Below are 27,113 nucleotides of genomic sequence, written 5' to 3' on the forward strand. Positions count from 1 at the left end.
GTTGGGTCTGAATGTGAATTTGCCATTTGCTTAGTGCAGAGTCTGTGGGGTGGGGTGATCTAGCTTTATTTGGTCAATTTAAAATCGTTTAATTGATTTGCTCACCAGATGTTCTGTCATTTCTGTTATTATCATGATCTCTGCTTTGATAGAAATCACTCCTACTTGTTTTTTCAGGGCCAGAGGCTCATTTAGTGGACAATTATGTGCCGGTGTTCAGTCATAGTTCAGTCATCTTCTGTAATGTAACCTGTGTCCATATATATAATATATATATATACACACACACACACACACACACACACACACACACACAGTTTTTTCCCCCCAGAAAGGAGTAGACTGACCATTGAGTCCTGGTCACGCTTCCCTTCCAACAACTTTACCTAATGCTAGTGCTTAGTGTCTTGTGTCTGAAAGGATTTTTTCTGATTATAATCATGTGTTGTTGCGCACGGCTACTGTTACTAGGCAGCATACCAATCAGCTTAATGAGATATTATACGATATTTTGTTGACCAAAGCAAAACTCACTTTATTGTTTCTGAAGCTTGACCCTGTTGGTCGTGAGGGGACACAGCACACAATTATCCCTCCTTAAGGCAGCGTACGGCATCCTAAATAACAAGCTCAGTGCCAGATGACAACAGGGTCTGCTTGTGTATTCATTTCAGCTTGATGGTGCACTGGGCCATTCTGTAGTCATTTTAAATGACTGGAAAGCCTCTGATACATTGGGAACCCTTTCAATAACACCAACTGTTGTTTTCTCTGAGTCGGAAGCCATACGAGAGAGAGAGGAGAGAGAAAAAAAAAGGAGGCGAGAGCAAAGTGATTCGCATCAAACGTAATGCAGCTCTTAATGGAAAATTACGCCAAGACAAGTGTCGCAGTGGAGAGATAAGAGCTTGTGTTTACTGGAGTAACCCCTTGGTTTTAAGTGCTATTGTTAATATCATAATTGTAGTATTGCGCCGGCTTCATGACAATGGCATTGCTCCGTTTCATTAAGGCGTGTAATTGGAGGAATTCTGATAGGATGGGCCCAAGTAGCTTAATTATGTTGCGCCTGCCATGTTTACTGGGTAATTATTGCATCCGAAATTATGTTACAGTTCGAGAGAAAGTTCTGAGAGTTACAACTCCCCCCCCGAAGTGTGAGAGTACATGTAGTACTTCATAAATCAAACGAAGATAAACTACCTCCTTTTTTTCCCCCTTCACACTCCTCGTTGGGGCTCTGTCCTTCCCTCTCTAGCTGTTTGTTCTCATCACATATGGATAGCTATTTAATAAATTCAACTTTTTTATTTTTTTTGTAATCACAGTTTTTTACTCTTTCAAAGCAAATTCATCTAGTGGAGTCTGATCATTTAAAGGCATTTGTTCATGGTAAATTTAGTAAAATTAGTAAAATATATATCACTTGTGGCTCCGATTGCAACCCTTTTTGGATTTGTTTTCCCATAAAAGCTGGCGAGTGTTAGTCCCTTGTGTTTCTGACAAGAAATGACGAACATTTATATTAAAAAGTACCGTTTTTGTGTCTCCTTCTTGTCTTTTAGGATGGAGGATTCTAGTTTGTGCCTTGGTGTGTCCTCAGCGATCTCGGATGCTGACACCCACCTCAGCAGTGCCGTGCTCAATGGCCGCTACCCCATCAGCCAGAAGCTCCACCAGCTAACCGCTCAGCTGGGCCATGCCTTTCCCGACCTGCCGAGCCGTCACCAGATCCCAGAAGAGAAAGCCGCAACCCCACTGGATGAAAAGACCCACGCCGCCCTGGCCAACCAGCCAATCAGCAGTCAGATGGCTCTGCTCGCCAATCAACTGAACCGAGACATGGAGACAGGTGCCCTGGGTGCCCTGAATGGACGTGTTGACCTGCAGCAGTTCCTCAACGGTCAGAACCTGGGCATCATGTCGAAGATGAATGACATTGAAGACGATGCCCGGAAGAACCGCAAGTACCCATGCCCTCTTTGTGGAAAACGCTTCCGCTTCAATAGCATCCTGTCCCTGCACATGCGCACCCACACTGGGGAGAAGCCCTTCAAGTGTCCCTACTGTGACCATCGGGCCGCCCAGAAAGGTAACTTGAAGATCCACTTGCGCACCCACAAGCTAGGGAACCTGGGCAAGGGCCGTGGACGTGTCCGCGAGGAGAACCGTCTGCTCCATGAGCTGGAGGAGCGGGCCATCCTGAGGGACAAACAGATGAGGAGCAGCAGCAGCCACCTTCAGCCGTCCCAGACCCTCCCACACCAGCCGCACCCTGGCACCCAAGCCCACAACCAGCAGCAGCCGGGCTCTGCCTGTGGCCTCCTCACCCCCACCAGTCTGGGGGGCACACCTGACGGCTCCACCCAACTCTCTTCCTCTCCGAAGCCTGCCGGCACCACCAACCAACAAGAGGACCAGAGCCTCAATCCACCAACAGGCTTCCGCTGCACCTACTGCAAGGGGAAGTTCAAGAAGCGTGAGGAGCTAGACCGTCACATCCGCATCCTGCACAAGCCCTACAAGTGCACGCTGTGCGAGTTCGCTTCCTCTCAGGAGGAAGACCTCATCTCGCACGTGGAGAAGGCCCACATTACCGCCGAGTCAGCCCAGGGCCCGGAAGGTGCGGCCGAGAAGCCCGCCAACGAGTTCCGCTGCGAGGTGTGTTCACAGGTCTTCAGCCAGGCGTGGTTCCTGAAGGGACACATGCGTAAGCACAAGGACTCGTTCGAGCACTGCTGCCAGATCTGCGGCCGCCGCTTCAAGGAGCCCTGGTTCCTCAAGAACCACATGAAGGTCCACCTCAACAAGCTAGCCATCAAGAACAAGCCACCAGTGGGAGCGTCTGACCATGACATGTCCTCGGTCAACACCATGAGCAGCCTGGCACAGGAGGCCCACGCCAACCTCTACTCGCGCTACATCTCTTGCCTGCAGGGTGGCTTCCTCTCCCCAGACAAGCAGGGTCTAGCTGAACAGCACCAGATGCTGGCCAAGGCGGGCATCGCCATGAAGGAGAAGGAAATGCTGGGGAAGCTGTTGGGCCCCGTGGCCGGCATGAGCCACGCCCTGGGGGAGAACGAGAAGCGCTCACTCCTCGGCTGCCTCAACCTGGTGCCGCCCCTCAAGTCCAGCTGCATGGAACGCCTGCAGGCCGCAGCCAAGGTTGCCGAGATGGATCCACTCAACAGTTATCAAGCCTGGCAGATCATGGCCCGAGGGATGGCCATGGATCGCTCCTTCATGCCCAAGGATCAGCACCATGGGCACCATGTACAGGAAGAGGACATGGCCAACGCGGCTAGCATAATCAGCTTCAACAAAGAGAAGCACGAGTACCCTCTTATCAGCTCTGCTGAGAGCCTCAAGCAGAAGCAGCATGCCGAGGTAATGCATGCGCTCAAGACCAGTGGGGCAGGAAGCATGATGCCCCTGAAGGAAGAGGGAGGAGGTTTTGATGGACACAGAGAGTTCATGTCTCACCACGGCGGTCTGGGAATGGGTCAAGGCCTTGATTTTGGCCTGGGTGGCCTGAAGGACAAGCCCTCCGAGTGCCCTGACTGCGGTCGGGTCTTCAGGACCTACCATCAGATGGTGGTCCACTCCAGAGTGCACAAGGACCGCCGCAGCGCAGAGGAAGTCCTCCAGCACAGCACCACGGGCCTAGATGACAGACGTGGCTCGGCGAGCGACCCCGAGTCCCAGTCCATCAGCAGGTCAACCACCCCGGGTTCATCCAATGTGACTGAAGAGAGCGGAGCTGGAGGAGGACACTCCCAGACCGGCAGCGTGCAAGATGACAGCCCCCACCCGTCCTCTCCATCTTCAGGTAAGACCTTTCGGCTCTTTGGAGCTTTACTACCAACGGGTCTCACAATGCACATCCCAGTGAAAATCCACAGCAGAAATAATTACAAAATCAGATGTTTGGACTTGCACACAGACTTGCTAGTGTATCAATTCCCATTGGGTCCAATGACACACAACAATACCCTATCCTGTCTTATTTTCATAATTTCAATGAAATGCATTGCATGTCTTGATCCACCAGCACCAAAGGTCCATCAAGGGGGGGTAGGGAGCCTCCTGCATCAGGGCCTCATCCTTGGCCTGCAGTAGGCTCCTTGGGTGCCTCGCTTCTGTGTGCCTGCTCACCTGCAGTCTTCACGAGAGGCCCTCTGTCAGCTCAATGTGGGGCCACTGACCCGGATGTGAGCTACTTAATGCCATAGTTCACCCCATGTCAGACCTCTTACACAATACCTCACCGCTGAGAGGGGGAAGGTTGTAAGGCTGAAGAGGGCTAGACAGAGTTGGGGCTGTGTGTGTGTGTGTGTGTGTGTGTGTCTGTGTGTGTGTGTGTGTGTCTGTGTGTGTGTGTGTGTGTGTGTGTGTGTGTGTGTGTGTGTGTGTGTGTGTGTGTGTGTTGAGGGGTGGGGGTGGGGGGGGGATCTGATCAAATCTACGTGTTCAAAGCAGGCAAAAAGACCAAAAAAGCCATTACAAATCCGAGCTGCACATTCCAGGCATAACTCAGATACTTAACGCCTCTGTTCAAATACCCATCAAACACCCTCACTGAGAGTGGCCCGACGGCCCCAGCTTTCTCCTCTGTGTTTTCACTGCAGACAAGAGGCTTAGGCACATACACACAAGCGTACACACACATACGCACAAGCGTACACACACATACACACACACATACACATAAGTGTACACACACATACACACACACACAGACACACACACACACACACAAACACACACACACACACACACACACACACACACACACACACACACACACACACACACTCGCACACACACACACAGTTATATATACCCTCATAACCAGACGGAAGCACAAGTATGGAGACAGTGTGCCCATGATGTCCCCCTATAAATTTGTAACCCTTGGACACAAAACATTAGACACACAGTACACAGCAAGCAGAACACGGAACAGTACAAGCAGTTCATTGACTGGGATATATCCCTAAGGAACAGCAGCATGGACGGCACACATTACAAGTGATTAAAACATTCTCCTTTACTGAAAAGGAGACAGTGAACTCACCCTTGCTGAGGAACTTAACGCGTGCAAGATAGAGTGTATGTTTAGTGGGATTAAGAGAGGCTGCTGCCAACGATTAGAGAAGTTTTAAAGGTAACTTTCCCATTCCTCGGGGTGCAACACTTCAGCTAAGCAGTCTGCCCGTTAATTAGGTCACGACTATGTGATAATCAGTTGGTTTAAGCTAAACAAGACACTAATTAAAGATATACATATAAAGCAGGTCAAAAAAAATGTGAACTTCATTTGCGGAGTAAAATGTGCTTTTAAGTCATGAGGAAAAAAAAGAGAGAGTGGCTTAGCTTGGAGGCTCTAAGCAACTTAATTTCTACAGTACAGAAGAAACTGTTTATTTATTCGGAGTCCTTATCATCCCTATGTAGAGAGATGGGTTTGAACATGGAATGGGCTATGTTTATTTTAATCTAAGAAATAATAACAGACAACCCCCCACCCCAATTAGGAATTAATGAAAACGAGAAGGAGATAAAACCTATTTTCTTTACTGAGACTATTAAACCTAAACACATCTCAACAGGATGGGAGGGGGTTATGTTACGGAAGTAATTATCTTCTGAATTTTAATGCAGGAAGTTTTATTTCTTTCTATTCTCTTTCTCAAGTACTTTGAATTTGTGAGATTCGGCTCGTGGCACTTGTGAAACCTAGCTGAAATTTACATATGATGGAAGAAAACATTTTCCAGTTTTGAGAAAACAACTTCGTGGATTCTGCAGTATAATATAATATAACGTAATATAATATAAATTAAAAAGACAAATACTATTTATTGAATTTGAAATGAGCGTACAGAATAAGGAGATTCCATGAACATGAAACATGTAAACATGTACACATACTGATGAAAGAAATGCCCTCAAACCTGCCCCACCACATATCCACACTCTCTCTCTCTCTCTCTCTCTCTCTCTCTCTCTATCTCTCATTCTCACACTCTCTCTCTGTTGGTCTTACTGGGCACGGCCGTGGAGGGGGATCACAAACCCAAAATCTGAAATCCCCTAGTTGGCCAGCAGGTTGAGGAGAGAGATGTGTGGAGCACTGAAGGTCTTGTGTGTGGTGTGTGTACAGTATGTGTGTACGTGCGCTAGTCAGGGCAGACTGCCAGCTCCCCTCCTGCCACCCTAAGCATGTCTTAAGGTTGACCTTGAGGGCTCTCTCTCTCCTCTCACTGCAGGCAGCTGGGGGGCAGGGGGGCAGGGACAGTCTGCCACAGTCACAGGTACACCTTCGCAGTGTGTGTGTGTGTGTGTGTGTGTGTGTGTGTGTGTGTGTGTGTGTGTGTGTGTGTGTGTGCATGTGTGTGTGTGTGTGTGACAGGTACACCTTCGCAGCTCCGCACACGCTCAGGATGCACACCAAACAAACAAACACTCTTGCGCAACTGTGCCGCCGGCTCCTCGGAGGAAGTCGAGTCAGGCACACTATCACTTGAAGTCACACCACACACACTAAACGCTACAGGTGACACTCACAAGGGTAGAGGAGGCAGTAAACACAGCCTTGCAATTAGATCAAAATGATAAGAAAGAACATTGGGGTCAGTGACTTTGTTTTGGAGTTTAGCGTTAGCTTCATTAGCGGTATAAAGGGAGGGTGGGGGGGGTATTGGGGGGTGGGGGTGGGGGTAGGGGGTGTATTTCTTCATTTGTAATGGGCTGCGTGCGGGATCTGTGTTAGGTGCTTAAAGAAGTTTTAATTAGAAAACTGAGATGTGTGAGAAAGCATGTATTCAACCCATGTGGAGCTAGGTGTCATGTGTTATTGTGTGTGGGTGTATGTGTAGGTGTGTGGGTGTTGGTGTGCTCCTGCCTGCGTGTGTGTGTGTGTGTGTGTGTATGTGTGTGTGTGTGTGTGTGTGTGTGTGTGTGTGTGTGTGTGAAAGAGCTCTAAAGGAACAGGATGTGGCTGGTTATACTTCTTTGTTTCTTTTATAATTTCCGTCAGGCCTTTTGCCCTAGACAGAAATGATTCTCTTTATTGTTCTTATTTATTTATTTTATATATTTTTTTTTATGTCTGAAAAGAATCACCCCCCCACCAACCCACCCCCAAATTCTTTTCCCTCCACAGCCACAGTCAAGCTCGCTGCCACCTACCCGCTGCAATTTTGCGTTAAACTTGAATTACAGTAATCAACAATAACATCTCAACTGTGAAAGAAGGTCGACACAATCGCTTTTGTCTTTGACACTGCACTTGTTTAAAGACAAGGGACGGGAAAAAGGGCTGCCTCAGAAACGTCCTTTAAAGACCTTTCTCTTCACTCCCTCAATAATAAAGCTTAAATATGCTGCTCAAGCACTAGAATTTCCTGGCCCTTTACCTCTCCTCTATATTCCTCTTTATTACATTTTCCCCATCTAGTCGTTTTTTATGGCTATAACAAGATTGGTTTGACTGGGGGAGGAATCCATTGTTCTTCCAGTTCTTCCACTCTGGACTGGGCTCTATAAACACAGGGACCCACGTCTGATAATGTTTCTGAATACATTATGGCTACCCTTTGAGTGGCAGACAAGACAGACAAGAGAGAGAGAGAGATTGAGAGAAAGAGAGAGAGAGAATGAGAGAATGAGAGAATGAGAGAGAGAGAGTGTGGTTTTTAAAGACTGGTAGTGAACAGGCCCTATTGAAAAGCGATACAAAGCAGGGCAAGTTAGAGGAGGTAATAGTGTTAGATATAATGGGACGAAATGATGAAATGATGTGAAGAGAAGTCACATCAGCAAGTCAGGCAGGGCTGAAAGAGGGACAGAGGGGAGTTTGACAGTTAGACTGACTGCAGACACCCGCCCATACCTGTGTCTGTCTGTGGACAAGCAGTCCTCACAGATAGAGCCCTGTCACATTTAGGTGAGAAAGGAAAGTGACTCAAGGGTCAGTTAATGCAATTACCAACAGATACCTACCTAAAATAGATCATCTCAGAACAGCCATTACTGAAGCACTGCTGTCGCACTCACAGAGGCACATTCACAATCAAATTCACATTCACATTCACACACACACACACACACACACACACACACACACACACACACACACACACACACACACACACACACACACACACACACACACACACACACACACACACACACACATGCACAGAATGTGCGCACATACACAGACACACAGAGTCAAAAGCATGCACTACCACTTCTTTTCTTCCTGATCCCCTTTGCTTAAGGCTACAAACCTGCCGCCTCTTTCTCCCCCTCCTGTTGAGAATCCCCCATGTCTAAATATTTTTTAGGAGGAACAGCGTTTTAACATGGCGAGGATTAGGCGTATATCCCTGGGTCTTTACCGCTCTCAAACATGTCGGCAAAACGCTTGCTCCATACAAATTGAAATTGGATTTGCCGACTGATGCCTTAGGTTATAAAGCATGGATATTCATCTAATTACGTAATTACAATGGGTTAATTACACGTACAGACTTACTGTTACAATGTAATTGCTGTGTAATTAAAGTAAGGAATAACCAAAACTGCCCAAGTCCAAATTAATTTTAAACACTCGACCAGCGAGGAGGACTTCCCTATCGCCGCCGCCTCCGAGCGATGTAATGCAGGTCAACTAGCCGACCTTACGCTTTATTTCGCTTCAACGTGAGCAGTGCTTCGTAGCCTCGTGTAACGTGCACTCCCTAGCCCCTGCTCCGTCAGTATGAGGTGCAGCCATGGAGGAATATGTAAACGGATTATGAATATGAGTGTATGAAAGGCCAGGGGCTACATTGAGGCAAGCTGTGAATCCCCACTCAAGTGTCAAATGGAAGCGAGCCACCGCTTGTACGCGCCTTCAAAGACCCGTGACTGCTGTTGAGGACTGAACAGGTATCTGTGTTCAGCACAGAGGACCATTTCAGCCACCCCTCTCTCTGTCTCGCTCTCTCTCTCTCTCTCTGTCTCGCTCTCTCTCACACTCTTTCTGTCTCACTCTCTGTCTCACGCTCTATCTGTCTCTTCCTGTGTCTCACTCTCCCTCTCTCTCTCTGTCTCACTTTCTCTCACACTCTCTCTCTGTCTCAGTCTTTCTCACACTCTTTCTGTCTCACTCTCTGTCTCACGCTCTATCTGTCTCTTCCTCTGTCTCACTCTCTCTCTCTCTCTCTCTCTGTCTCACTTTCTCTCACACTCTCTGTCTCTCTCTGTCTCACTCTTTCTTACACTCTCTCTGTCTCACTCTCTCTCTGTCTCACTCTGTCTAGCCACAAACTTTGAAATGAGCACAATGTTCTCTGATATCTGCACTAGTTAGTGCTCTACGGAAGTCAGCATTGCTAATTTCTCTCTTTTATTCAGCCTGCATCACCCTCTACCCATGTAATACCTGTGTTTAGCCGCCCGCCCCCACCCCTTCTGTTCATTCATGTATTTAGTTATTTATTCATTTGTTCTAATATCTCAGCCCTCCACTTTCTAACTTGTGACTCCTGCTCTTTGAAGATTTCAGCATCAGTCTGTTGTTTGTTTCTTTCTTCCCTTCCTCTTCTTTTTTCCCCCCCCTCAATGTCACCGAATGTGAAAAGATGTCAATGTGTACGAGGCAAATTCATTACTGTGTTATATTTCAGTACAGTGGGTCAGGCCTCTGGTCTCTTTAAATGATAAAAGTTCTATTCAACGTGCTAATTGTCAGTGTTCGCCGGCTGATTGACACATCTTGGATAAATGTAGACTTAGTATTTTTGCACACGCTCGAACAATATAAAAGGGCAATTTATTTCCCCCTTTGATTTGTCTCGCATGCTCACTTCTCTCTCTCTCTCTCTATTTCCCTCTCTTCATCTCCCCCACTCACTCTCTCGCCCTCCCTCTCCCTCTCGCACTCTCTCTTAGACTCAATTTGTAAATATTACCCGTGGAGGGAATTAGCATTGCTTTTTAAAATATTTTAAAATTCCAATTGTATTCCAAAGTGTATATGAAAGCGCTGCTGCGAGTGTCGTCTCGCCGTGCTCACCGTATTCCTGGGAGGCTATCACCGGGCCGTCCTTATGAAACATTTATCAGTCTGTTTTATGTCTTAATGATCCTGTTAGGATTCCCTGCTTGACTATAGACAAAAATGTACTGTTAAAAGAGGAGGGGAGGGGAAAAGAAAAGAGGGGAAAAGAAAGAGAGAGAGAGAGAGAGAGAGAGAGAGAGAGAGAGAGAGAGGAAGGGAGGGTGAACATCATACCGTATACCAACCAGATTTAAATTTCACGTCTTTGCCAAAACATTGCTTACCTTTCTCCCAAACAAGCCTCCTTGGCATGGACAGATCTTTTTTCACCACCCAGTCCATTTCTGTTTTATGTTTTTGTAATTAAAACATAATATTTATCTTTCCCTAACAGAAGGTTGCTTTACAAGTCGAGGTAGAGAGTGTGAATATTAATATTTTTTAAGACAGCATAATGATAATTCTTCAACTAGGGGTGGCAGAGAGTGGGGAAAACATAAAAACAAAAAAAGAGGAGTGCCATTTTATCAACTGAATGGTAGTCATTTAGCATGGAAGCCAATGAAGGGCAAAATATGGAGGGGTCTATGTGATGAATGGCCTTCAGAAGGTTACACACTGTAAGCACCATAGCAGAGTGCCTTTTGAGGGCACACACACACACACAGACACACACACACACACACACACACACACACACACACACACACACACACACACACACACACTGACACACACACATACACACACACACACACACACACACACTGACACACACAATCCCACCCTCCAAACAAACTGCCGAAACTTCAAGTGAAAGTTTAATATGCAGACGGCTCGATGGCGCATCGTTTTGTTTTTCTTTCCTGTCCTTCTTTCCATTTCTTTTCTTCACCCTTTTTTGTGCTCCTGATGGGAACGTTGACTCAGAGGAGGATCGCAACGGTGACAGCTGTCTGATTCCGTCAATGGTGAATTCCACTGGAATGAGACGCTGCTCCCGCCCGCCTGCGAACACAAGCGGGAGGGAGGACGCTTTGTTTGAACAAGTGAACTTGGGCATGATTGGGGAGCCTCCCGTGTGAAAAAGCAGCCGAATACATTGACCTTTGTCTCATTAAATATGGACGACCAGCCATATGATACCATGACAGAAGAATCCTCTCTCTCTCTCTCTCTCTAGCTGTCTTTTCATTTCCTCAACCCCTCCTCCTTCCCTCTCTGCTCTCACACTCATTCTGGCCTTCTCTGGGAGCATGTAAAGTAAGGTTATTATAAAGATTAAAATACTGTACAGTATTTAGCCTAAAAGACATTCATATCCAAGATTTATCCCCCATTGGTAGCCATGACAGCATAGGGCAAGGGGGGGCATTTATTACACACTGATGAGTACCAGACCCTCTCTCTCTCTCTCTCTCCCTCTCTCGTTCCCTCGCTCCCTCTCTCCCTCGCGCTCCCTTGCTCTCCTAACCCCATTGACAGGCCACATAAAAAAGCCTTTTGTGTCAACATCACAACACTGACATGAGGCAGATAATGACATGAGAAGTTTGCCTCTCTCCTTTTTTCCCATTTCAATTCCTTTATATATTTATTTCTCAGATAGTCATCTTCCCCCCCCAAAAAAAGGAATATGATGAAGAATTACAAAAAAGAAATACTGTTGAAAAAAGCGTAGTCCGAGGATTAAGATCTTCAATTTTTTTTTTGTTAGCCTGTGCATTCCAATTGTTCTTAAAATATTTGGCAATGTCAATTAGTAAGTGAGCAGAGCTAGCTGATGAACACAATTTTCCACTAGACTGAGCACCCTATTGTTGTGGAGCGAAGAGCAGATTTCTGAGGTCATTATCATTCCCCGTTAGCCTGGCCCAGCTGCTCCACTCAGCTCCAGCCAAACTCTACACCACGGCTCAGGGTAGCAGGCAGCAACAGGGGGCCTGGAGAGTGAGAGGGAGGGAGGGAGGGCTGGCACTGGACTGAGAGAGAGAGAGAGAGAGATGGAGGCAGAGGGAGAGGGAGAGGGAGAGGGAGAAAGATAGCATGCGGAAGGAAAGAAAGGGAGTGAGAGCGGAAGCGAATGATGGAGTGAACGATGAAGAAATCACGATGGAGAGATTGAGACAGAGTGAGGGAGAGGCAGAGGAAGAGGGAGAGGGAGAGGAAGCGGGAGAGAGGAAGGGCCAGGCATGATGGAGAGAGAGAGAGAGGGAGAGCGGAGGAGGAGGAGAGGGAGAGAGGATGGTGAGACAGAAGGGCAGAAGCACACTGAGACAGAGTGCTTGGAGAGAATTAAAAAATTATTCATACGCTACTTGGAGCTGAACGCATAGATTATGAGGGTAAAAACTTTGAAGGATAAGTACGGGAGAGGAGGGGTGTTCATGCTGACATGCTGCTACACTTGGGCAAGACTCCCTTAAAGCCTAATAAAAGCAAACAGAACCAAGTCAGAGCATGTCTGAGAAGTCTTCATACATACAGTATGTTTTTCGATGAGAAGGACAACACCCCATCATTAAAGCTGTCATTAAGACACCCTTTTAAGATATGCAGTGTAGATATGTCTCTTGCAGTATTTTGACAATTCGCACTTCGCCTTCACACGAAATGGAAGCGGGAGCTGCATGCATGAGCTGCAAATATAGCAAATGGGATGCCTTAGTGGGGATGGAGACGTTTGCCTCAGACCTCTCTGCGGTGTCCCTGTGTCTCTGGGGGCTCAGGCTGGCGCTGGTGCGGGTTGTGTTTGCTCTAGTCTTCGTGTGGATGGCGGGAGGAGTGGTTGGGATCTGTCACACTTCACACAGCTCCTCACTACTGAGCTTCTACTCAGGGCTACTTAGGGCCTCTGCCTACCCCATGATCTCACTCTCACTCTCTCTTTCTCACTCTCTCGTCTTTATTCTCTCATCTCACTTTCTTTCACCCTCTCTCTCTTTCTCTCTCTCTCTCTCTCTCCCTCTCCTTTCCCCTTGTGTCCTCAGAAGGAGAAGGCTCAACATCATGGGCTAGAGAAGTGCAGAGCCATGTTTGTCTGGGGGTTTTGAACTTGAAGCTAATGCTGTTTGTATGTGTTTCAAGGCGGTTTAGAGCTCATTCTGGGGATTTGACGGAGCAAGAGAGCCTAGAGAGACAGAGAGAGGGACCGAGGGAAGAGGAAAGGAGAAGCGGGAGAATAAGAGGGAGAGAGAGAGAGAAAACCTGAACAGGTGACAGAAAATCCACTGTGGCGGACCAAAGATGTGTGTATGACGTAGGGACAAGCAATTGTGTAGGTGGGGGCTTGGATTGAGCCTCGGCTGTCACAGCCTCATAAGCCACTCTCCCTCGAAGACACCCCCCCCCCCCCCCCCACCCACCCATCTTCCCAGTAACACTCACTCACTTATCAGCGAGAAGTTTGAGTAACAAATAGTGATGGCCTTTAGCTCTTTTGGCTTCGTGCAGTTTGGGGGTGGGGGTTGATGGGACTGGAATTCAGGCCAACATCATTGCACTTGAAACTGCGACAAAGTCTTGCTTGGGCTTGGCTCATCAGCAGACTGATATTACGGCCATGTTGTTTATTGCAGCTGAAGGAGCCAGCGAGTAGCCTGCTTGAGATCTGGACCCCTGTGTTTAGAGTACCCAAATGGTGATTAATAAGAGGTGAATTATTTGATGTGGAGTGGAGGGGCCCGCGCCCCGTGCCTGGGCTCCTGCGCTCTCTCTCTGGTGCTCGCGGGGAGCTCGGGGCTGATGAGACACCGCAGTCGCTCTCATCAGCATCACCCATGTGTTCCTCTCCTTTTTTTCCGGGGACAAGCTCCTTCAAATCAAAGAGGCGCATCACTCATACCTGCGCAACACTCTCCAGCCAGCCCCGCAACCAGCTGGAGAGAGAGAGAGAGAGAGAGTAGAGAGGAGAAGAGAGGAGAAGAGAGAAGAGAAAAAGATGAGCAAACAAATAAATAAATAAATACAACTTCAGTGTCATTTTCACTCTAGATACAGAGTATCTAGCCTGCTTTTAGATTAATTAAAGCAGACAAACCCCCCCTTCCAAAAATGAGAATGTATTATTCATTCTCTATAAAGCACCTGATACCTGCATCATTGTATCCAAAGAACTCTTTTTAAGATGATGAAAGCCCCTTTGAGTCAAAGTAAAAAAAAAAAAAAAGGAAACGAGAAGAGGAGAAAAAAAGCTCTTACTTTTGTACTCACCAGCTGTACATTTTAATGTGCTCCCAGAAGCATTTTGCACTCCTCCCTCGTCTCTCTCTGCGCCCTTTCCTTCTCTCTCTCTCTCTCTACTGTCTGTCTCTCCGTCTATCTCCGGCTCGCTCACTCTAGCACCTTGCCTTGTATTCCGCGCCTATATATTCAATCTTCACCTCGCCTACCTGTAGAAAGTTTGCGTTAGTTGCGCGGTGCGGCATCAAAGCGTTGCTCTCAGCTTGCAGCTGCCAAGCGCCCTGTCCCCTGTTAGTAGGCATCCAGCTGTCAGGCTCCGAGAGGAGGAAGAGAGGGAGGAAATCTCTCACCAGCCATATGGTACCCGGCTCTGCCGGAGCCTCGCTGCTCCGTGGGCAAATGGCAATCTCATATATCTCATCAACACCGCTAATATCCAGCCCGAAAAAATGGAGGCCGTGCCCAGCTCGGGCCCCACCTTGTCCATTCCGGTGGGGGTGGGGGTTGGGGTGGGGGGTGGATGCTGATGAGTGCGGGTGGTCCTCTCGAAAGATTCCACACGCCTGTTAAACGCTGGATTTTGTTCAGTGCAGTTAGCTGCTAACAGTAGTTAGCAGACTCGTTTTTCCCTACAAAAAAAACATGGGATTCATGCCATGGCGTGGCGTGCATGGTAGCTTGTCACACCTTCCTAAGCTGACAAGGTGTGCCCGAGCATTAAGCTGCGACTGACAGCCAGGTTGTGTGGCAGAGTGGCACCGTGTGTGTTGGGGGGGGGGTGGTTGTGGCGGCGCGTGCCTGACCCCTGAGAGATAGGCTTGGGCGTGTGCTCCATTAACAGGATGCTGCGTTGCCTGCTTAAATCCACGCAGGCCTGTGCTATCAGTCTCTTCCCGCTTTGCTCTAAGTGCTGCCTTATGGCAACAGAAGCCTTGGCGAAGCAGTGGTATTACTGATGCATTACCACACAAAGCTCAAAACACTGTCACCCTCTGCGTTGGTGAATCCCCCATTCTTTTTGCAAACACTCTCACAGTAAAGGACCTATAGGGACGAGGTTGTACCCTGTTCGTAGGAGTGATAGGTGTGTATGCAGGTTAGGTTTTTGTGTGTGCAAGTGTTTGCGTGTGAGTATTCCATTAAAACAAGGGAAAGAAAGTGGGGGCAAAAATGTTAATGTGCAAATCTTTCCTGAACCTGACTGGAAGCAGTGGCCATTAGAGGAGGAAGCTGGAGAGATTAATATGGCGGTTGCAGCGTTTTGGAGGGACGCTAACGTTAATGGCCCCACTGGGTTTTTAATGACTGTTGTGCCCCAAACAAAATGAGCTAATTAGTGTTATCATCCATATATCAGACCATACACACACACACACATACACACACATGCGTACACACACACACACACACACTCTCACACACACAGGCTCTCTCACACACAGATGCACACACACACACTATCAGAGAATCCTCAGTGGCAGCAGACAAGCTGATCAGGCCTTATCACGGGCAGCCACAGCAGGGGCGGTGCCAGAGACGAGGGGGCCTCTTTGCCCACTGTACTTTGAACCACCCCTGTGTATTGACATAGACGTGATTGATTCTAGCATGGCTGTTTAGCTGTGATCTGTGGATACCCCGGTGACCTGTCCATTCCTCACGGTCCTTTCGTCAGATGCTCAATCACTGATACTACTCCCGTATCATTCATCTAGCCAGTGCTGTCATCAAGCTCTCACTTTGTTGCAGTGCTACCAAGATACCCGGGCGGGCCTGACTTCAAAACACACTTCTATGTGTCATGTCAAGTTACGACGCATTCAAATCTATGCCTCTTTTAAAGGGCAGTAATTAATTGGTAGTAACAGCTGCCCATTCCTACACATCTCTTATATGTGAAAGCTGTTTTTAGATGCAATTTTGGTGTTAGAGACCCAAGACATTAACTGCAGCGAGACTACTTTCAGTAGGCTTGGTTTATCCATCAGGGAATAATAAAGCTCAATGCACAGATGTGTGTTTTCGTTTTTCTCTTTCCTGTTCTAACAGAATATATAGAGAGAGTTGTTCTCCAAGTGCATTACTCCTCTCCTAGGTTGTGTGCCATTTTCTTTGTTTTTCCTTTTCCGGAGACCAAACGCGTGCCCTGTTCCCAATAGCGGCGATTATGTGCCGAGGTCCTGAAAAAAAAGAGAGGATAACGACTCCTCTGACAACATTCATGGGCCGACTGAGGGCCCAGCAATATCCTAGCATTTGGACACAGGGCTTGTTACCTGGGTGTAAGCCCATGTTTGTCACGCCACCGCCTCTGGGCTGCTCCCTGTTGCTGACCTCCACTTTATTTCTCTGGCACTAAGCCTATTAGAAAATCAATAAACAATTGTGCTTTTTTTTTCTCTCCTTTTAAATCTTTTTTCTCCTCTGTACATCCTCTGCAATGGAAGAGGCAAAAGCCCAGCAGCTCGCATGTTTTGGCCACCATGCCGACTGCAGGTAAAAGCCATGTGTGACCTCAGCAGACTCAATTTAGCCTATAAGCATCAGGCCTCTTCTGTCTTATTCCATTACCCAATTGGGTTTATTCCAAGGGCAGAGGCTTTTGTGACCCGGGTCTAACCCTCTCCGACTCAACAGCTGAACTCCGGTCGCTCACGAGTAAGAGATTACTCAGGATGACTTGCACTTAAAAACATCAAGATTTTCTTTCCCCTTTGCTTGGTTTTTACATCTTAAATCTAATATAGATGACCACTGTGAGCTTTGTTGGCTTAATCTGGTCTCGAGCAGGAAATTGGAAATCAGCAGAAAGAAGTTAAATCTGATTCTGTCTAACTGCTGTGTATTACACAGCCCCTTGCAGGGCTTATTCCCAGTCCTATTCTGAGTTCCATCACCCCTCTAGATTGGCGCTCCAGGCAAAGTTACAGAATGATCGAGGTCTTTTTAATTGTCACATTTCTTGAAATGTAATAACCCTCCCGATAAAAATCAACAAACACTGACTTTGACAGCCGATTCGTACACTGTGCATCAAAAATAAAAACCATTTACGGATTTTAATTCCCACTGTCAGTTTAAACTAATGTGTCAAGCACAGTGATGGGGATGACAGTGTAAACCTCTTTTATTTTTCCAGCTTGAAAGAACTTTGAAATGAAAATGCCTGTAACAAGGCTACGTTCACATTGTTTCTTTCTCTCTCTCTCTCTCTCTCTCTCTCTCTCTCTCTCTCTCTCTCACTCTCTTTTATTTTTTTCTCCTTTCTTAGGTCTCGTTCGAGTGCTCGTAATTATGGGTAATCATAAACAACTGAGCTTCTGCTAATGAGACTGTGTTGTATGTTGGGTTCAGAGGGACCCCTCTCTTCAGTGGCACCAGTGTGGGTAGAAGAAGCAACTCTTTGTTCTATGTGTTGGTCCATTTTTTTTTTTTGCCTGCCAATTTGAAATCGTGCCTTTACAGTATGTTCAGGGAATTTTTCTCTTCTCTCTGTCTCTCTCTCTCTCTCTCTCTCTTTCTCTCTCGCTCTCTCTCTCTCTCTCTTGTTCTCTCTACTGTACTGCTCAGTGTGCTAGATAGCAGATTTCTCCAAGCTGTTGAATCCTGCGTGCCGGGCTCACCCTTGCTTGGGGATTGGCTGCGGCCTCCTCTGTGAAGCCCTGATTGGCTGGCCTGCTTGATGAGGAGGTTCTGACCTGTGGGACCTCCTTCAAATTATCGCTGCAGCCTTGGCCAGGGTCCCTCTCCAGGCCCCACATGCTGATACCAGTCAATTGTCAGCCTCTTTCTGCGATTTCTGTGCCACCGCCACCAGACATGCATTTTTATTTTCTTATCAAAAGCACGCAAATTTGTTTCTGCCATCAATATGCCACTCATGTATGCGTGGCTCTGAATCTTTTATATTATTCCATAGCTTATTGGATTTACACATAATGGCTGGTGGCATACATACTCTTTGTCTTGTTATTGTTATTGAGAGACCAATGTGAAATGTTATAAGACCCCCTATTGGTCTGTGCTACCCTATCTCCTATCCTGTCCTATCCAGGAGCGGACAGGTAGTGGTGTTGTCACACTGTTTACGTGACCTTTGACACCCTCACTGACTCTGTCACCGCATCCCTCGCTCGTTCTCTCACTCTATTTCTATCATTTTATCTCTCGGTTCTTCCACTCCTTCCTCAGTCTCACTGCTGTTCCCGTATTTCCGCTGGGAGAAACATTGACCTCATTTGTGAGGACAATAACCCCCTTGACTTTGGGGATTAAGACATGAAACCTTTGTGGATTAATTAGGTTTGGAGTTTGAATTCATTTCGCTGCTCTGGAATGCAAAGAAAAAGGGAAAAGGAAAAAAAAAAGTCTTGGGTGAGCAGTAAGTTCAATTGTTCACAGTTCACAGGGAAATATTGTGATGGGCTTTGTGAATATTGCCCTTCATCAGGTTTCTTAAATGTAGGACAGGGTCTCAGAGTTGAAGGTTAAACCGCAGGTCACACAGATGAATTTTTAATTCCTCCGATCCCACCCTCGGCACGTCACACCTAATGTGCGAGAAGTAATTCCGCCGGCGATGCCATGAGAATCACATTGTTTCAGTTGTCTTGGTAACAAAGCTCCTTGTTTGTTTTTGTAAGATCTAGCACAATTGCAATGCAGCCGGGTAACACCTATTGTTTTTGTTAAGAGCATATGTTATTTGAGTTAAACTTTCCTGTGAAAAGAGCTGTTAGCATGGTTTGTTTACAAAATAACAAACGTGGCTGAATTGCTACAAGGGATGATAAAAAAAACAGTGTAAAGTCCTACGTCACACTCTCGACTCCATTACATTCTCACATTTAGAACTGGATAAACTGTAGGCTTAAAAGCATTTCCCTAGACCATTGCAGTGTAAGTGTTATTTCTTCTGCTCTACTACATCATCTGTACCATTCTGTATCATTACATCTACATATGCTATTCAAGCTGTCCTCAAATATGGTAGCTCATTCACCAAACTAAACCCCTTAAGGTAATATAGTATTTTTAAACACTATATTTGCATTGTATTTTTTTTTCTTTAATATTAGGCTACTATTATTATTATGATTTAAATCGACATCTTACAATGCCTAAATCAACCATACACATTTTCCTCTTTGAACATTTTCCTGGTTGACATTTTTCCCTCATCCTGCGCTGTGGCATCGTATATAACTCCTTCGAAGATGCAAATCCAGTGTTGAGGTCAGTACGCTAAATTGCTCTCAGTGTTTTAAATGTCAGATCACTCCCCTTTCATTTCCTCAGTGGCCCCTCTGAGTGACAGAAGCTTGCTGTTAGCAGGGAATCTACAGCAAACATGAAGCTGACCTTATTTGCTGGCAAATCCTGAATGAGCACAGGGTTTGACAGACTGACTTATGCAAACACACTTCTTCCATGAGATTCTGTGATGAAATTCACTGTGCATTCCCCATGTAGATATATGAAACAACACACCTCGGCACAGTTTATATCCGTTCACCACGGTTAACCTTCCACTGCGCTGCTAGGAGAAATGAGGTGCTGGAAACTTCTATTGTCACAGACTGTCAGTTGTAGGCCCGTGCAGTTCCCGTAGTGTTCCTACTGTCTGTGAGGTGAGCTCCATCCTGTCAAAAGTTTTGCTGCTTTCTCCTTCTCTCTCTCTCTCTTCCTCTCTTTCTCTCTCTCCCCCTCTCTCTGCGTCTCTCTTTCTCCCTGGAGGACACAGGTTTAGCCAGAACATTCACTCTGTGTCTCCCCCTGCGCGCTTAAGACAGGGGGCTAAGTCGAGGCTGAGCTGCGCGAGCCCCTCACGGGGACGGATCGGCCAAATGCCACCTCTCCTGGCGCGGGCGGCAGGTGAGGTGTAATCAGGCCGGCACAGCATCGCCGCTGCCAGGAACAGGTATTTTCTATTAGACACAGAGATGAGGATTCCAAGAGGGACGTGAAATCTCGTTTTCCCCGTTTCCCCCTTTGCTCTGTATTTGATCGTTCTGCGTCTCTGTCTGTCTCTCTTCCGTTTCGCTCTTTTTCAGGCTCTGATCCTCCGTTTCACATCACATGCATTTTTTCCCCCTCGTCTGTCCTCCTAAACTGAGGATTTTGCCCCTTTTTTCTCTTTTTCGTTCTGCCCTGTCTTGTTTTCTTTGTTGTTGTTGTCGCTGTTGTGTAGACAAACGTGTCTGTGAGTAAAAGAGAAGTAACTTGAACTTTGCCGAGAAAAAGTTTGGAGGACGTTTCTGGATTATGTTCATGAGACACAAGCTGCTCACAGCCTGAATGTGGCACCATGTCAATGACGATCTATTTCCATAAAGTTTATTTTTACATCCCTAGAGGCAGGCCTCATTTAGCCAGAAACACACACACACACACAAACTAAATGTAAGCGTTGGTTAAGCCATGAAGGCTAAAGTTTACATCAGTATCAAGTCTGTATGACAGCATCGATGGCATAATGGAAGTCATGATTTAAACGTAAAGGCAAAGTATTTCAGCATGATTCCTTGGCTGTTTTGGTTGAGATACCATCCCTTAACCTTAGCTGTTGGCATCTTCCACGCTGCGCTGTTCAACAGTCCATGTTTCTTATCTCATGCTTACTGTAGCGCTAAGTCTTAAAATCTGATGCTTCTCTGAATTCCAACATGTTGGACAGGTGAGATCTTGTAGCGAGCGACACTTTTGAAATATGCGTTCGCACTGTGTCATCATCCTCCATCTGTAGCTTCTCACAAAAGCCCCCACAAGCTGCCTCTGGTTCACACACTTCTATAAGCATCAATATGCTCAGAGATGGTACGTATGAACATCGGAATCAGATTGACTTTCAGAAAGTCAAAGAAATCCTACTTGATTAAAGAAAACCTGGAGTTGTGTCACAGCTGATTATCTGGGCGTTAAATGATGGAGATTAATGCACCCTTCATACGTCTGATGTAAACATATTTCGCCTACAGTTCTCTGCACATTTCAAGTCCATTGTGTCAGTCTGTTAATTTATTCACTCATTTCATATCTTACACCGGGGGGGAAGACAAAACAGGTGTTGACAGGTGTTACAATACCATGCGCATTCAAGATGATGTTCAGATGATGTGAGGAAGTTTCCAGTGTTGCTACTTTCTAACGTGTTATGTCAGTGATGGAAAAGTCAGTGCGTTTCGTCAATGTTGCACTATTGAGTTTTGGAGAGTAAGACTGTGGAGAGTAAGACTTTACCATTTCACCAAGTGAGGATTCGATGACACCATTGCTTACTAACACGAGTGTTCATAGCCCCTTTTTTTAGAGATGTTTTCCCTTTAAATGTGGCACGCGCTTGGTGGTTTTTTTGGAGGGGTTTTCGCCTAAACAGACGGGCTCCCCCTGCATTGTGGGGTGAGGTCCAGGGAGCTCTGAGTATTTTGTTTTCTCCTCCACACCCCCCACCAACCCCACCACACTCTCTTTTCTTCAGGAGGAGGAAGAAGCCTGCGTGTCTCTCTGGAAACAAATGCCCAAGAAGCCACCACATTAGGGCTGCACTGTTAGTGCTGTGTGGTTTAGCCGTGTCGTCGCTCGGCGTGTTTTTCTAACCCTGATGGAAGTAAGCCCTGATAGAAATAGCCCACAGCCCCACCAACCTCCCCCTCCTCCTACCCCTGCCACCCCCGCCCGCCCGCCCGCCCGCCCACCACCATCTAACTCAGTACAGTATATTTATCTTCTGTATTTATCTCTCCCTGTTTATCTGTCTTTAACACACTGCCTAATGGAGATTACTCCCGCTTCCAAATGAGCTCCAAATGAACACTGCCACAGCCCCGCGACTCACTCGCTTTAATAATGGCAGATATTAACGCTCAGCTATTTTCTTTTTCCACATTCTTCTTTTGTCTCATCTTAGATTGTATGTTCCGTTTTTTTTCTCGCATTAACCATCTCTGGCTCCATATTAGGTCACTCTGATGCTCAAATTTCTGCTTTCACTACAGTCTCCTTTCTTTCGTGACCTCTATCTTGCAGTGTTTTGCCTGACCTAACTTTGAGATGTTTGCACCACTGGTTAAAGCTTTCATTTATAGATTATAGACGTTAAGTATCATGACAATATCACCACATGGCGGTTAGAGGTGATTCCAAGCTGATGGATGCATGTTTACTTCTGCTGAGACGCCAGAGGAATTTATTTATTTATTTTTAGTCTCTGTCACCTTTCCTTGCTCTTTGAGCGCCTTCCAGAGACGCACCCACAACTGTCACGGAATTTGTCTACCCCTCACCCCCCTTCCCTCCTTTGCCACCCGTCTCCTCCCAAATTAAATCCACATAACAGAGATCGATGGCTGGCTTCTAATCGCGTTAGACGTATTGTTTTAAAATACCAGCGGCCCAGCTGGTGAATACTGGTGCTCTTCTGTTTGTGTCTGCTGAAGAGCTCAGACCTCTTTAGCTCCCACCTTCTACTCTCTCTCTCTCTCTCTCTCCCTGTGTTTCTCTCCCTCCCTCCCTCACTCTATCTCTCTCCCCACCCCTCTCTCTCTCTCACAATCTGTTTGTTTTCAAAGCCCAGGGAATTGGCCCAAATCCTAGGTATCACATATCTGACCATATTTCAAGCCGAAATTAAGCATGTAAAAACCCTTTTCCCTTTAAAGGTCAGACATTAGTGCTGGTAAAAATTGATCTGTGGATTTATGAATTTAGCCCCAGTGTTGGAGCTCCTTTGTAATGGGAAGATTCAGCGGGGGGAAGCTTAACATGGCATTGTTTTGCTTTGACAACGCAGCCACGAGAGCCACTGCAGCTGTTCCCCCAGCTCACAATGGCAGATTAATTAACACAATCATGTGCTTCTGGCTGCCGCTCAACACACAGGTCTGCTCTGGGATAGATAGGTAAATCCTATACATGTCTTTCCAGACGGAGAATATTCTTCTGATGGGGTTCACCACTAGATATATTTTGCTTGGTGACTGGTCAACCCCTGTGAAGAAGAAAAAAAGAAAGCACGAGAGACAGATAGAAAGAAAAAGAAAAAGCAATGAGAGACCTTAGCTAATTTGGACTAAAGTATTTCTAGGAAGTGTTGTCTGTTTCAGAGAGCCACTTCCTCGCTCTCTCGTACCCTCTCCCCCCCTCCTCCGCCGGAGCTGCCATGGCCATTAGTTGGGTTTCCTAATTAAGATTCCGCTGGCCGATCCATCTCTCTTTCTTAGTTAGTTCCCTGACATTTTAAACTGTCTATTATTCCGCCCGGCTTTCAGGTGCAATGCTGTGTAAATGGCAAGTCAAAAAATTATGTATCTTTTTCATACAGTTATCCATCAAGGACTATTAGACGGAGCGGTCTGGGGGCTTAAATCATTACCGAATGCTGTGATCTTTCCCAACAGATCTTATCGCTCACGTCCACTGTCATTCTATTACCCCACTTCATCTGCTTTCTTTTTTTCCCTCCCTTTACTCCTCCTCCTCCCTCTCTCTTTATTTGGTTCTCCCACAGTCTCTGCTTGGAGATTTTAACATGACCGCTATTTGTCGATATTTTAACCTTGCTCTCCGTTCGCAGTTGATATAATGATCACTTAACAGTCAAGAGTAAGGAAGGGAGGAAATTAGGGCGGCGGCGACGGCAACAACAACAGCCAGGCAATTATGTTTCCTTCAGCCCTAGCATTCTCCCGTTAATGAAATCCCTTATCATTATGGAGAGAGAGGGAAGGTAGGACAGGTGCGAGAAATGTGTGTAGTTCATTTATCTTATTCCACAAAATGATGAAAAGGAGGGGGAAAATAGAAATATAGATGCCGTGGCAACAAGTGTGTGTGTGTATGTGTGCTGCGGGTTGACGTAACAGATAATGCGTTTCTCAGTTTCATTTCTGTGTTGTGATTGGCAGCACGGCCTAATTCTATTTTCAGGTGAATAAATACACTACTTCATCAGGCCTGTCTTGCATGCACTTTGGCTGTGAGTGCTTGTGTGTTGCCTTCAAATGGTGCACGGCAGAACAAGGAAAGTAGGGCTGGACGAGGGAGAGCAAAAATGTTCTGAAAGTGTGTTTGTAAGAGAGAGAGAGAGAGAGGGGAGAGAGAGAGAAAGAGAGGAGAGATGGGAAGAAGAATGTCAAACAGGCCTGTGAAAGGCTACGACGACACTTCTTGGGATAACATTTGAAGTATTTACCTCTTCACAAGATGTCTGCCCTTTTCCCCGGAGCGGGCCAGCGAGGGTGCGTGAGGGGCGGCGAGCACGGGGGCGGCAGCGGGAGCGGTAGCGGTTAGCGGTAGCGTGGCAGAGCAGAGGTAGCCGGGGTGAGAGCGCTCTAATGACGCTAATGCTGGGCGAGATCCTGGCTCCCGCTGAAGGAAGCTATCTGATTGGAAACAGCTCTGGGACGCTGGGAGGTTGGCCCCGGCTCGTTTGATTTAATGACCCATTTCCTCCGCTCGTGCCACAAGCAGTTAACGGCAGTCAAGGTGCCCAGAGGTTCCCCCGTCACAGGAACGCGCCAGACCCATGCGGAGGAGGAGGAGGAGGAGGAGGAGGAGGAGGGGAAGGTAGCTGGGAGGAGGCAGGATGGTTTGGAGGAGAAGGGAGGGGTGGTGTTAGGCTAGTGAAGGTGCTGGGGATTCGCTGGTTGTTGGCGCTCTGATGAGAAAGCCAACTGAAAGGAAGGCACATCTAAGGTATGGCTCGGGGGAGTTGCTCCCGCTGAGGGGGGAGTTGGACTGGGGGAGCCACTTTGGCTCCCCTCGGTTTTGACTCCTTATGTTGCGGTGTGTCGACTACCTACTCCTTTTGATCATGGAAACTCGCGCTATCAAGGGGATTTCGCTTCGGTGTGTTCACTATAAAGTGACAAGACATCACATGGAACATTCGCTCTCTCTCTCTTCATTTAATATATATCACAGCCTTATCCTGTCTCAATCTGTATTTTAATCATGCTATGCTAGCTGTGATTTAGCACTATGGCCAAATAAATAATGAACTAAAAAGCCAAGACTGTGACCTTTTGGTTCAGACTGCTCAAGGCTACAGGAGCAGGCCTAATGGAGCCAGTCAACTTTGAAAGCCAAACTTAAGCAGGCTCAGACATATCAAGCTAATGATCAATTATTACTATCCACAATCCCTGGCCTTGATGTCCCTGCATGGCTATAGATGGCAAGCAATTATGTCACTCCTTCTCGACTCCCTGCCTGCCATATGAAGATATTTATAAATATATAAGAGATAGCTCTTAGCAGGACAAGTTATTGCCCTCTTATTGCAGATATACAGATTCAGATTAATTTGTAATTAGTCTCGAGATGTTGAGCCTCTGTAGATAAAGGATTCCAACTTCCATTCTCCATTCGATAAATGCTGATCACTTAAAAAGAACAAATGCTCGGAGCCTGATAAAAATAGCTTAAGCCCAAGTTATTTTGTTCGCTGACAAATACAGACACATATGTTTAAATGCCCTGGCAACGCTGAGGCTCGGAGCAAATGAGTTTTAAAATAAACTGTTATTGTTTGGTTGTAAACATTTTCAGCGCATTGGATCTATATAATGGAATCCGGGGTAGTGCTTAAGTGGCAGCATGTTGGAGGTATTGTACAAACACAGTCTTAAAACAAAGGAACGAAACGCATGCACAAAAATCCGAAGAACAGAAAGATAGAAACAATCAGCGCCTGCCTCCCCCCTGTACGAACGTGATTTCATTTCCAATACCCTGTCTCGATGTGCTTTTTCTATCGGCCTTAAGTTCACATTAATTTGCTCCAAATGTCAGATATCTTTCCACAGATAAGGTTGAGGAAAAGGAATAAAGACATAAGTTTTTTTTTTATTCTTTTTTTTTTTTTTCTGTGAAAATACCAGAATAGTTTTTAGTCATATAAGTGGGGGGAGTCTATTAATAGTTGAGTCATCAGCGCCACAATGTTCCGAAATGGCAAATTGTTAGATCCCCAATGGTGATTATTACTCTCTGTCAATGACCTTCATAACAAATTAACATTCTGGCAGTGGAGAGGAGAGGAGAGGAGAGGAGAGGAGAGGAGCACGCTCTTTCTGTGGCACATGCGTGTGGGGCGATGCTCTGTAAACTGGGAAGGAAGGGGGAAACCAGAAAAGAGAAAGAGGACAGAGATGAGATAATCCATGACTAAAAAAAAACACACATCTTATTTATTCTTCTGATTACACTTTGCTTTAATTTGTTTCACACACGAGTGCTGCTGATGTATAGACATAGGAGGCAGTGTAATAGTATTTCTAATGGCTCATCTAACCTTGGGGGACACTGGAGGGAGAGATAGAGAGAGGAAATAGAGAGAGAGAGAGCAGAGGAAGATGCAGAGGGACAGTTTTAGAGCCACTTTGCCCAAATGCGCAGCTTTCTCAAATTTATTCTGATCGAGCTGCTCGCTCAAGAGACGCTCCTGTGTTTGGAGCTGCATGATAAATCTTTTTATTTCATTTTCCGAGACAATGGACAAGTTCACGTAAGAGTAAAACAGCGAATGTCCTTGAATCCGGCGATTTATAGCTCACATGGATGCAGTCTGAGGAACACGACCAGGTCCCACCGTGAAACTCTCACGAGGAGGACTACCAAGAAAAAGACCAGACACTAGAAGTTCCTCTGTGTGTCAACATTAAACAAGCACTACTGCCGCCGCGTCTGCGCGCTACAAACGTAAAAACGGAAACAAAACTCTCATCTACTAAGATGTCGAGGTACAGAAATGAGGCCAGACAAAAGCCGAATGTGTCTTGCAACAGTCATTTAATGTTTTCCATGTCTTTGTCTCATTAAGGTAATCTTTTGTAAGCTCGAGGACAATGGTTCAGGTGGCTGTGGTTTCGCGCGAGCG

General features: G+C 46.5%; 1 protein-coding gene across 1 annotated transcript in view; it reads left to right on the forward strand.

Annotated features, from left to right (window-relative positions):
• Window positions 1–1,566: 1,566 nt before the first annotated feature.
• Window positions 1,567–27,113, forward strand: part of znf536 (zinc finger protein 536) — a gene marked incomplete at both ends in the record, with an annotated part of 93,753 nt that continues 68,206 nt past the window's right edge. Inside the window, one exon of the mRNA XM_080843542.1 lies at window positions 1,567–3,829. Within this exon, the coding sequence (XP_080699668.1) occupies window positions 1,567–3,829 (2,263 nt within the window). The remainder of the gene's footprint in view (window positions 3,830–27,113) is intronic.

This window comes from Sprattus sprattus, assembly GCF_963457725.1.
Source record: "Sprattus sprattus genome assembly, chromosome: 8".
In the NCBI taxonomy this organism is placed as follows: domain Eukaryota; kingdom Metazoa; phylum Chordata; class Actinopteri; order Clupeiformes; family Clupeidae; genus Sprattus; species Sprattus sprattus.